This window comes from Glycine max, chromosome 3 (assembly GCF_000004515.6).
Source record: "Glycine max cultivar Williams 82 chromosome 3, Glycine_max_v4.0, whole genome shotgun sequence".
Taxonomy (NCBI): domain Eukaryota; kingdom Viridiplantae; phylum Streptophyta; class Magnoliopsida; order Fabales; family Fabaceae; genus Glycine; species Glycine max.
Window position 1 is genome coordinate 42,374,789 of NC_016090.4, and position 12,297 is coordinate 42,387,085.

The 12,297-nt window shown below is 30.3% G+C and overlaps 1 protein-coding gene across 4 annotated transcripts; it reads left to right on the top strand.

Moving 5' to 3' along the window:
• Positions 1–3,506: 3,506 nt before the first annotated feature.
• LOC100527653 (uncharacterized) lies at positions 3,507–6,312 on the top strand. Of its 4 annotated transcripts, none has more exons than XM_006576143.4 (3): positions 3,507–3,645; positions 5,563–5,761; positions 5,904–6,184. In XM_006576143.4, exons 2-3 carry the CDS (start codon positions 5,565–5,567, stop codon positions 6,103–6,105), a joined length of 399 nt encoding a protein of 132 aa, XP_006576206.1. In that variant the 5' UTR covers positions 3,507–3,645; positions 5,563–5,564; the 3' UTR covers positions 6,106–6,184. The 4 variants fall into 4 exon arrangements, with proteins under 4 accessions (XP_006576206.1, NP_001235504.1, XP_040869709.1 ...); NM_001248575.2 differs by having other exon boundaries at positions 3,562–3,645; positions 5,560–5,761; positions 5,904–6,312; XM_041013775.1 differs by lacking the exon at positions 3,507–3,645 and adding an exon at positions 4,001–4,262 and having other exon boundaries at positions 5,560–5,761.
• Positions 6,313–12,297: the final 5,985 nt, after the last annotated feature.

The window sequence follows — 12,297 nt, forward strand, 5'->3', positions numbered from 1 at the left end:
TTGTATTTCAATTTTTTACTCACAATTGTTTGTAAGTGTTGAATTAGCAATATCTGAAACTGAAATGCTTGAGAAATATTTATTGGTTTATTTTTTGGTCAATAGTGTTTGTGTGGTCATTTGCAATTTTCATACGCTTCAAAATATGACGTGGGAGTAGTAGATTCTTTCCGAACTAAAACGGTGGTTGCTAACAACGCTAGTGAAGAAACTGCACCTCTGGCAGTTTGGTAAGCGAGTTTCTAGAAATGCAAGTCCATAGGTTTTTGCAATGGAGTTTGTTTATCTAAAAAATGTCTTATTTTAACCTTTAATAAATTATTTACGCTTATGTAGTTTGTGTTTTGTTCAAATAAAATATTCAAGTTACATATTAATTGAAGAAATAATCGAACAACGATGGGTCACAGCAGAAATGTAGTGATTTTTTACGAACTTTATATCCAATGTTTAGTCACCATTTTAAGAACTTCATCGAATAACCATCTTGCACGTTATGGTTAATCTCATCTCATACAATCATATTGTCCAACAAAAAAGGGCTGTGCTGATGCAATCCTATCCCCTAAGGGCATTGGATAGAAGACTCCAAGAAGATTGGACCAAAGATGCAAGAGAAGGCCCAAGGGTTCTCATGAGCCTTAGGGTAGATTTCTGAGCCCATGGGCCAAGGTTGGGTCCAATTATCTTTGTACATATTAGACTAGAATGTCATTATATTTGGTCTTTGTATTTAGGGCTCCATATTGTAGGTAGGGTACCCTAGAAATATATGATTTTTCAGCCCTTGTATTTTAGGGCACCTAGACTAGTTTTTGTATTAGGGATAGTTTTGTAATTTCACATGCACTAAGTGGATATTTGATGTGTGTGGTTGAAAATAAATTTAATTGAATTGGTAGAAGCCCAATCCAATTAAATTTTAGAGGGGGAGGTGAGCATTTGCTTATTACACCCCATTGCCACATCATATAGTCACACTTTGTGCATGTCCTTCATGCTTTTCATGCCTCATGACACCTAAGCACACTTAGTGGAGAATCTTGGAATTGATCTTGAATTAGTGGGCTGAACCATAACTAAAATTCACTAATCATAATTAGTGAAATTTTGGCTCCAAAGTTTGGCTCCACAAATTCAATTTCAAATTCAAGTGAAATTTGAATTTTCCTCCAATTTTGTGTGACACTTAGGCTATAAACAGAGGTCATGTGTATGCATTTTTTTCAACTTTGATCATTTGAATATTAAACTTCAGATTTCAAAGCTCATTTAGAGCACAAAATTTCGTGCTCTTCTCTCCCTCTCCCCTCATTCATCTCCTTCTTCCTCCAAGCTCTTATCCATGGTCTCCTATGGTGGTGAGCTTCTTCTAGACTCATCTTCTCCTTGAAGTGGCGTCTCATCTCTCTCTTCCTTTCTCCATTCCGCTGCCATTCATCTTTCAAGAAGCAAAGGAATTCATTGATGAAGAAGATCCTAGGCCTACAAGCTCCAATCATGTGCTGTACTTGAGCTTGAGTCTTAGCAGAGAGAAGCCCCTAGGCCTAGGGTGAGAGTGAGACGGTTACTTGGTAAAGGAAAAAGATATACTAATTGTTAAATATAAATACATAAAATAAGATGTATTACCTTCAGTGTGTGTGTATATATATATATATATATATATATATATATATATATATATATATATATATATATATATATATATATATAGTTAAGAATTAATTAATTAACTAAGAATGATGAAAATATTTAAATTAAGAATTCTATTTAATAAATATTCATAAAATTAAATAATTTAATTAGTAATTATATTTGATGATATTACTTGTAATTAGAGAGATTTTTTTTTCACTGATAAATGTGGCTTGAATTACTAATTTGTCTAAATATATTTCACTTGCATGAGAAATAAATAGATGTCTTATTTATAATAAATTAAGAATATATTTTTTCGTTTCTAATTATAAGACTTTTAAAAATTTGTTTGACCTTTTTATAAGATTATTTTTTAATTTTTCAATGTATTAAATTTTTTTCGTACATATCCTTATTAAATTATGTTAGATCATGTCAAGAATCTAGAAGGGGTTGAATTTTTAAAATCTTTACCAAATCATTCTTAACATTGATTAAAAATAACCATTTAAATCAATCAAAGTTTTCTCAAAAAACCTTTAGAAAACAGAAAATTTTATGATGATCTTTTGAAATCGATTTCACTCCCAAGATAATTACAAAACTCTAAGTTGTAGAGAATGAGAATCATACAAAAGTTTATGTTGATTGACTCTAATTTGAACTTACATCTAGTTTGTTCTAAGTCCTCTTAAAACACCTACTATATAGAGAACATTAGTACAAATACTATGCACACACAATTCTCTAATAGAAAACAAATATTTCTCTTGAATCCTATAAGAAAATATCCAGAATTAAAACTCTCAATTCTTCAACATCCCTAGTAACTCTAACCAAGAACAACACTTTAAAAAGATTAAAAGATAATGATCGAATACACCAAAAATGTGTAACTCTTCGATTTTCAATGTTTCTTCACATGTTGATCAATACATGATTGTAAAATGAGTGATTCTTTGATCAACTTTAATCTTTAGACATATTGTAGTGCTATTCTTCTTTAAGATTCTCTTCAAATATTTTTTTACAAATTCTGAACAAATCAAGAGTTTTTCTTTTTAAAAAATAAAACACACAAGGGTATTTATAAATTTTTTATAGTTAAAACAAATCTAATCAATTATAAAAACTGGTAACATCAAAATTCTCTTTGTTCTATAATTTCATAAATTGGTTAATTGATTATCAAAAAAGGTAATCGATTAATTTGTTTCAATATGAGAATATCGGTTCCTTTATTGTCTGGATAATCGATTATAGATCCAAATAGAGAACTTCTCTTTATTTCCTGAAACTGGGTAATTGATTATCAAATGAGATAATCGATTATCCTAAGCTGCATAATCTTCCTTTTTTGAAATTGACTTGGGCAATCGATGACCAAATGAGATAATCAATTAATTTGATGTTGCTAACTAAATTTCAAGTAGAAGTGAATTCTTAAAAAACTTAAAAACAAAGAAATATTCATATACTTCACAGCTGATCAAATATTATGCATGTAACAGATAAAAAATAAGATACACATATGCCTAGATTAAAAACAATCAATACAAATGCTTCATCAATCAAAATGTGTTGGACATTGTAAAACTATCAAACTAAAAATTAAATTAGGGCTTCATGCTTTTCAAGCTTTGTTTTAACAAATTATTCTCTCTTTAAACATTAAAAAACAATTATGTGAATAGAGAGATAAAAAAATGATAATTTTAAAATAATAATACTAATAATTGATAAATTTAAGTTAATTAGTAAAAAAAATTATGGGATGTGAAGGTGAATTAGTTAAAGAATTTTATAATTATGTACCGAAAAGTAAAAGATTACTCGTATAATAGTATAGAACAGTTTTTTTGGTAATATAAATCACTTAAAGATAAAGTTGGTTTAAAAGTGTGGGGCACGGAGAGGCGAGGGAGTGAGGGACTAGCACAGAAAGATATTGTTTGGTGTACGGTGGTGAGTGTCGACGCTGCCACTCTCGCCTGTGTCTGTGATGTGAGTTCCTTCCATTCCATCTCTCACTATGCATCTGTTACTTCTTTTTTCGATTGAATTTAAACATAATTACCAATTCAGTACTATTACTTTACACGTTCTTCTCCTTTTCTTTTAATTATAATTCCTCTACTCTTTTTACCACTGCTTTACCCATATCACCTCACCCACCTTTCCCCAGAATTATTTCTTATTTCTGCGATTCAGAAATTTGTGTTCTATTCAGGTTAGTGCGGATGATGATATGGATTCGGACTTAAAATGTAGCAACGTTTTTTATTAATTGTCTCACTTTCCCATTGTTAACTTAGGACCACTTGGTTTATTTATTTTTCGATGTTTCCTTTTAATCTTTTGAAAGGGTTGCTATTTTTTTCTTTCTTTTTTTCGTACAAATGTAATTAGCAAGATTGTACCGAAAGAAAAACTAACCAATCAGGTGAAGTTGCTTTAACCATTCAACTTAAAAAAAAAAATGTTCCTTTGGTAGTGCCAATCATGAATGTTTTTGAAAGTAATAAAGGGGTAAACATACAGCGTATACTAAAATTAACTTCAAAATTATTTGGATCTCTTTCATTTGGATGCTGCATTCCACAGCCCTACGAGCTCCAGAGGTCATCATCTTATTCTTTCTAGGTTTCTCATTTTTTTTTTTTTATGTTTTTTCGTCATTTTGTGTTGGAATGGGTAGTGATTGCATGCTAGTGATTTCATCCTGAGTTTCAAGTATATATAGATTAGAGAACTTAAACTTAATAGTAGTCGAAATTGTGCTTGGACTATCTTTATAGCTCCCACGATCTCTTATTTTTCTGGTTTAAAATTCGACTCTTTATCCATGTGAACAATTTAGTTGTCCTTCTCCAGGGTGTGATAATTTCTTTTGAAGCAACTATACAGTTCAATGATCCAACTGCCACAAAAATGCATATATTCTCTGCTTGCCATAATGATGTGCAATTATCCGTATGGATTTTGATTCTAATTATGACAAATAAAACTGTATACTTTTAGTATTTTGTGTATTAGGTATGTGTGTGAGAATTTGGAATTTTGGTTTGGTTGGAAGCAAAGTTTTAAATTGCGGTTATAGTTGTTGTTTCGTTGAAATTCTTGATGTTGCGGAAAATTGTAAACAAATGTGGCTGATGCAGCCACAACTGCAGTTGTGGTGACTCCAAAAGCCTTGACGTTGTAGTTGAAATTGTGCTCACAAACTGTTTTTCAAAACCTTGGTTGGAAGTGGATTTGATTAAATCTCAAGGAGGGGTTTTTTTTTCCTTTAGTTTAGTTTCTGTTGTGCTAGGAGATCAAGAATCCTTGTTTTCTCTGGTTGGTTGAGATGTTAGACTGTTATAGGGACGTATAAAATTCAGACAAGCAACCTTTTATGGGTACTGAACCTGTGATTCAACTAATAGCTGAGAGGTGCCGAATGAAATTGCTTTTGGAAAGTGTGGCCTGATGATGAGAACTTGTGTTTTTATTTTATATTTATATACTGTTGTATAGTTTACAGACTACTTTTTGGACAAAAATGTGCACGGTGTGATTGTGTATAATACTGAGCAAGTCAAGGTCCAATGTTTCACAGTCTTGATTATAAGCTAAAGCATATTCTGTTGGGCACTAATTGAATTGCAGCTGGAAAGTATTGATGTACAAGTTTTACACTTTAATTTTGTTGTTGCTTTGATTTACTGCCTCATCGTGTATTGTTCTATACTTGTTTTTTGCATGTGTTTATTATAAGAATCAATATGAGGTGGATTAATAAATCAAGAAGTTCTTTTTGTGAATCAGTGTGTTACTCAGAGTTTTGAGTGATGGTTATATTTAACAAAGGCACTTGTTAAATTTGATTTTTAAAACTAAATACACCTTTGCATCTTTACTTGCCATTGTTTTCAGCAGAAATGGAATCTGATGCACCGACATGGGGAGACAAACTCATGTTGAGGGGATTGTCATTCCATGGTTTTCATGGAGCAAAGCCTGAAGAAAGGACACTGGGCCAGAAGTTCTTCATAGATATAGATGCTTGGATGGATCTCAAAGCAGCTGGCAAATCTGATCACTTATCAGATTCTGTTAGTTACACAGAAATATATGAGTGAGCAACCAACAAATTCAGCGTGTCATTGTTCCGCTTTCATTGTTTGATTGCATAAATTGCTAGTAGCGCTCTTCATATTGGTAATTTGCTAATCTAATAGCTGTAGATCTTATTAACATATCAATAATTGGTGATGCAGTATAGCTAAGGATGTTCTTGAAGGGTCACCTCACAATCTTCTGGAGTCAGTGGCCCAAAAAATTGCAATCACTACTCTTACAAATCATAAAGAAATATCTGCTGTCCGAGTGAAGGTTGGAAAGCCTCATGTGGCAGTTCGGGGTCCAGTTGATTACTTAGGCGTTGAGATTCTTAGACGCAGAAGCGACTTGTCAGGCTAGAAATTTCATATTTATTGCTGCACAATTTTTATATTTTCACATTCCACTTGATACAAAAGTAATGTAACTCTTTCCTTCATGCCCCATTAGTCTTTTCTCTCTTAAGCAATCTTGCTAATGAAATTAAAAGATCAAAGTTAGGCATATTAAAGGAACTATACAATTAATTTGGATTCTCCAAAACAAAAAATTGCAGTGAGACAGTTATTTAATGAGTTGCCTAAGTGTGTGAGTAAATTTTATATGTAACTAATTAACTATCATAGATAGAATATTCAAGAAGCCTGAAAAGAATAACCTTCGGATTTCAATTTTTCCTTATGAAGAGAACTATGTTCAGTCTTCCAAAAAAAAATAAATTATGTTGATAACAAATTCTTTATTTGTAATTCCTCCCATATCTTTTATGGGCTTATAAAAGCTTGAATGTATAACTTTAATCACATTTCATAACTTTGAACCGAAGGAAATTCAAAGCCAATAACTATCGTCTTGTCGTCTTGATGTCGACAAAGATAATCAATGCATGATTGTAGCTTCGATTTATGATGCCTGACTCATCAGATGAAGTAGGCCGTTATAATTAATAAATCGTACTGAACAAAGCTTATTCAATGACCATTTCTTTTTCAGATTAGCATCCCATGCTAGAAACATTCTTGCTCTTCTTTCATCTTCCAAAATTCACAGACATCCGATATTATATCGTCAATTCGTCATCATTCATGTTTGGTACCATCAACCAATTTAGTGCTCAAAATTATAATACTAGTATCCTTTTAGTCTTGAAATTATCACACATAGGCCATTTTGATCCTTATTTAGTCCCAATTATCAAAACTTTAGGAACTATAATAACCATTATTTGATAGTTTTAGAAGCAAAAATGACATTTTTTTTTTAAAAAAATTAAGGATTAATTTCATTACCAGAAATAGGATATAGGAGAATCTTAAAATAAGTTATTTCTAATTCCTCAAAAGAAAAAAAATATATCATTTAGGTATGTAACATCATGCCCAATAAAATTACTCTACTTCTACAAAAGAGATTTTATTAATACTTTTTGTATTACAAGATTTGAGATGATTTACTCAACAAAGTTTTTTTTATTGAAGGTTGATTGTAAACTATTTTTCAATGTTCTTCAAAATGATATTACAACCTTGTTCCAAAACAATTTTTTACATGAGCTCTATTATCTTGCTTTGATTTTGAAATTATTTTGTACATTAAAAGAGAGAAAAATTATTACATAATTTTCTTACTGAATTATATTTTTAAGGAAAAGAATGAGTGAAAAATAAAAAACTTGAACAAAAATCAATACGCCCTCCTCTGGGACCTTTAACACTACCACTTCAAAATTTGATTCAATAACATTAAGAATTGTCGATCTATAAATTGTCAATATTAGCGATGTCAAATGAGTTAACTCAACTCAACTTGTCCTTAAAGATAAACTACTATTATATACATCAACTACACAGCAAATGCAAATAAATTATGCTACTAATATAATAAACTATTTAAATATTTTAATTTTAAAATTACAAAAAAATTAAAAAAAATCTGAACTTGATGGGTAACTCAATCCAATCGATTATTGACTTGTCGGATTAATGGGTTGCATTGGGATGAGTTATGTAAATTGGTGGATTTAATCATGCAATTCAACTAAACTCAGTTAAACGGATTCCTTGTCAATCCATTTGCTCAAATTGTTCAATAAGGGACACCACTACCTATAAAAAATCTTGTAGTTCTGTCTTACAATAAATTTATCACCATACAATATCACAGTATCCCTGTCAAACCTTTTTACCTTGTCTCCCCAAAACCTCAAAAACCTGAACATCTTTATCATGAAAAATCAGCTTCCCCCAATTCTCATCCTAGTAACTTGAAAGAGAATGGTTCCTAGAAAAATCACTCGATATATTTTTGCTCAATTGTGGCAATACCCTTGTCAAGATCCTTTGAAAAGTTGGAGATTCTATGAATTCATCCTTATTTACACTAATTCCATAGAGATTACTCACAATACCAATAAAGACGGGAAAATTATATATTCAAAAGTCAAGATTATTAAATTCTTAACTCCAAGATTACAAACAATCCATACATTATCTTATACCTTCTCAGGGTCCTTTAATTTCCAACTCTATAATTATCAAGATTATTGTTATATCTGATACAACATGCATGCTTTATTATAATTAAGCTTGACCAACACACTTGAGTCTTATGGTTCAAGAGAGGAATTTCTTTAAAATTTTCAAAATGGTTCATTAAATGGTTTTAAGACTTTGGATCAATAACAAACATCTTTCCTACTTATGCCAAAACCACCTATCAACCTTTCAAAGAAAATAGAAATTTTATCTTAGGATTTATCCTTGTTTCTTTTGTTGCAAGTCTAGGTATTAATTGGATTATATCTTGGGATTATACTATTATCAAGATCCTTCAAGGTTTAGATGTCCAATATTCGGTACAATACTACAATCAATAAAGATAAAATGGTGGGTCAAATTTGACTCGAAAATGCTCACCAAAGAAAAAGTAAGAGGATGACTTCAAAAATCACCTCAACATAAAAAAGAGAAGGCAAAGAAACTATTCAATATTAAAATGGGTGCTGGCTATGGTAAAGTAGCTAAAAACTGGTCCACGGGTGAAGCACTTTATTTCACCTGCTATCGCAGGTAAATGACCGGGTGTTTATTACAAACTAAAATTGCTAAAGTAGGTCTGTAATAAAATAAAATTGTTAAAAAAGGTCTGTTAATTTTAACAAAGGAGTCAAATGAGATAGCAGTAGTGAACTACTAATTAGTTTAAAACAGGTGCTTGATCATTCATAGTTATTAGATAATCTTATATTGAATCATGTACAATGTGGAAAGATAAGGAATTTTTTTTGTAAAGAACAAGTTCAGCCAATTAGCATATAACCCTTTCTACATTAAATAGAAAAATCGCGTGCACACAGTATGCAATAGAACACAAATTCGTCCAGAAATTACGAATTACAAAACTACGTTGAACACAAACGAAAATATTGTCATTTTGGGACCAAATTTGCCCCCAGAACCCTTCACGTGGCTTCCACAATCTTTTTCCATTGAACAATCACCAAAAATTTACAGAAACAAAAACCCAGACTCGAAGGAAAAAACCCATATCTAAGAATCAGGTTGGGGTTATACTTATAGTGCTTCTGTTTGGGATCGATAAATTATGGATACCATAAAATCAATCAAAAAATTAAACAAAAACCCAGATCTGGAGAAAAGAAACCCAAAATAATTAAACAAGAACCTTGTAATTTCTGAATGAATAATTTGCAAATTCAACCCTAAATGATAATTTTATATAGGGACTAAAATGCAAAATCCTTAAAATATACTAACCGGTTGCACGTAAAGAATCTAAGCCGTTTATTTTTTTTATTAATATATCTAATAGTAAATTGTAATGCGTCACCGGTGAAGCAGTTTTTAACCGTAGACAGAACCATTAAAATGAAGCATTGTTTCTTAAATACAAATCCAAATTAATGATTTCTTTAACCTCAACAAAGGATATTTTAGAAAGATTAAAACAGATTATGTCTACATAAATCACACACAAACACACGAGGCCGAGAAGATGAAAAGGTGGAATCTAATAGTGAGTATATCCAATCAAATGAGGATATGCAATCCAGCGTTTGCATTTTGAATAAAAGACAGATCACTAACAACAAAGAGGAACAATTTCAAACCTGATACAAGATAATAACATCACAAAATTTAGAATCGCATGGAACAAAATCCCTGGACTTTGAATCACACGAAAACTAGATATAAGAAACAAAGTCTCTTTAATTAATTAAGAAACACTAACCATTACCACCTATATCAATGATTGTTGGTGATAAAAAGATATCTCATTTATATTAAAACGTTTATGCTCTTTCTAATCGTGATGAATTCATATCATAAAATATTAAATAACTCTATGAAAATTTACTGGATCTAAAAATTCATTTTTAAAATACTCTTAAATTTATTAAAAATTCTTCAAAGGAATAACTTATTAAATATTCTTAAAAAAATAACATATCAGTACTCGATGATTTAAAAAAAAATGAAAACGTACATAATTGAATTTTAATTAATGATATCTGGTACATGTAGATATTATCTAGATGGATGATGCTTGTCAAATCACATTCATTCATGTCACCTCATTAATCGGGTCAACACAGCCGGATTTGCACCACTTGATTGGATTTTTTTAAAAAAATCACATTCAAAATATAAAAATTAATTATTTCAATTTACATCTCTCATAAATATTTATTAACATAAGTCAGAATTAGAGTATGAAATAAGTCTTATATGTATGTATATGTGTATGATCATCGATGAAAATTAATCACTATTTTTATCATAAATACTTTATATTAATATTATTCTTAAGAAGAAAACTTATTTTTAAATTTAAACTTTTCATTTCAATTTTTACAAGTTAGATTGAAATAAATCAAATTATAAATAATTTTACATTTAGGTAATAAAATCTCTATTTAATAACAGAAATTTTTTAACTTTCATTTGATTAAGACAAGAGAAAAAAAATATTAGAAAAAGTGTTATATTAGTCAGAAAACATTAAGGGACTTGAAGGGTTGTGAACCATTTAATCCCTATGAATCAACCTAGACAAACGCTCTTGCCTTTCAACTTTGTACTTAAGGGGTTATAAATTGTTGGATCACTATGGACCGATCTTTGCAAGCGTTCACACCTATTAGCTCAGCGTTAAGGAGTTGTGAATCGTTCAATCTATAGGTTGACTATGTTGTGCCTAATGAGAAATCTTTCACTCATTTGTTGCCTTTTGTACATTTGAGTCCTTTGTCAAGTAGATATGCTTAGTATATATACAATCGAGTTATCAAGCCTAATGTCGCACAAAATGAAAAGATGTGTATAGTGAAAAGGTTGTGTCGTCTTCTTACATGTGATAGACTTGGGCACAAATGCGTGACAACTATAAAGATCTTACCACTCTTTGACATATCAAGGTTATAAGCCACATTACAAATATATCAAACAATGAATTATCACCATTGTCATTTAAATACCCTATTTTTTTTTAGAGAAAACCACTGTATAAATACATTTATGCATCTGAGTAATGGGGTATTGGGATTTTTGAGTCTTTCTTTAGTTTTATGACTCTTCAGCAAGTGATTACACTTGAACATGGTATTTGATTATCATCTTGAGCATAAAATTGTGATTAGATATATCATTTTTTCTTAAAATAGATTGTTTTGGTAAAAGAAAAATTAATTAAAATCCAAATAATCAATTAAAAGAAAAAAATATATAATTAATTAAAAATTATTGACGATACTTTCTCTCATATTTTATTGTATAATTGGTTAAAATTTATTGAAAATAATAATTTTTTTAGATTTTATTTCTAATTTAATGATTTTCTCTTTTAATTTATATTAAATAAAAAATGAAATTTATTAATTTTTAATAAATTGTAATAAAAATAACATGAGGAAGAGCATTAAAGAGAGTTATCCCTAGCATTTCTTGTTAATTAATTGTATTATGTGTTTCAATTTGGGGGAAGAGAGACAGACACGTGCATGGTAAGTTGCTTGTTGTCTTGTTATGGTTCATACACCACCTATTGTACCAATACTTGTACTCACCACGTGGCCTGAGTCTTACCTTCTTTATTAGACTTGTAAATACCAACCTAACCTCAATTCAATTCATTGACTATGATACGTCACATTTTCTTCCTCTGCACCTTGCCCTACAAGGATTAACCATTCACTCATTCTCACCCTTCCTTCCATGATTGTTTCCACCTCGGGGTCTGTGTACACCCCTATTCTCATACACCTTTCCTTTTACCAAAGATGATATCTTCTTCTAAAAGGACCTTTAACACCCTCCAAACGGATCTCTATAAATAATCCAAACATACCATAAAACGACAAAATAACACTACCAGAAATCAGAATACTTTATAACTCACTTTTATTATTATTATTTATTGAAAGTTGTTATAAATCATACTAAATCACTTCTTATTTAATGTAGTAAGTTATATTTATGATTTTATAGTTTTAATCATTTTTAATTAATAAAAGTGAATATGCTGTTTCCAAAT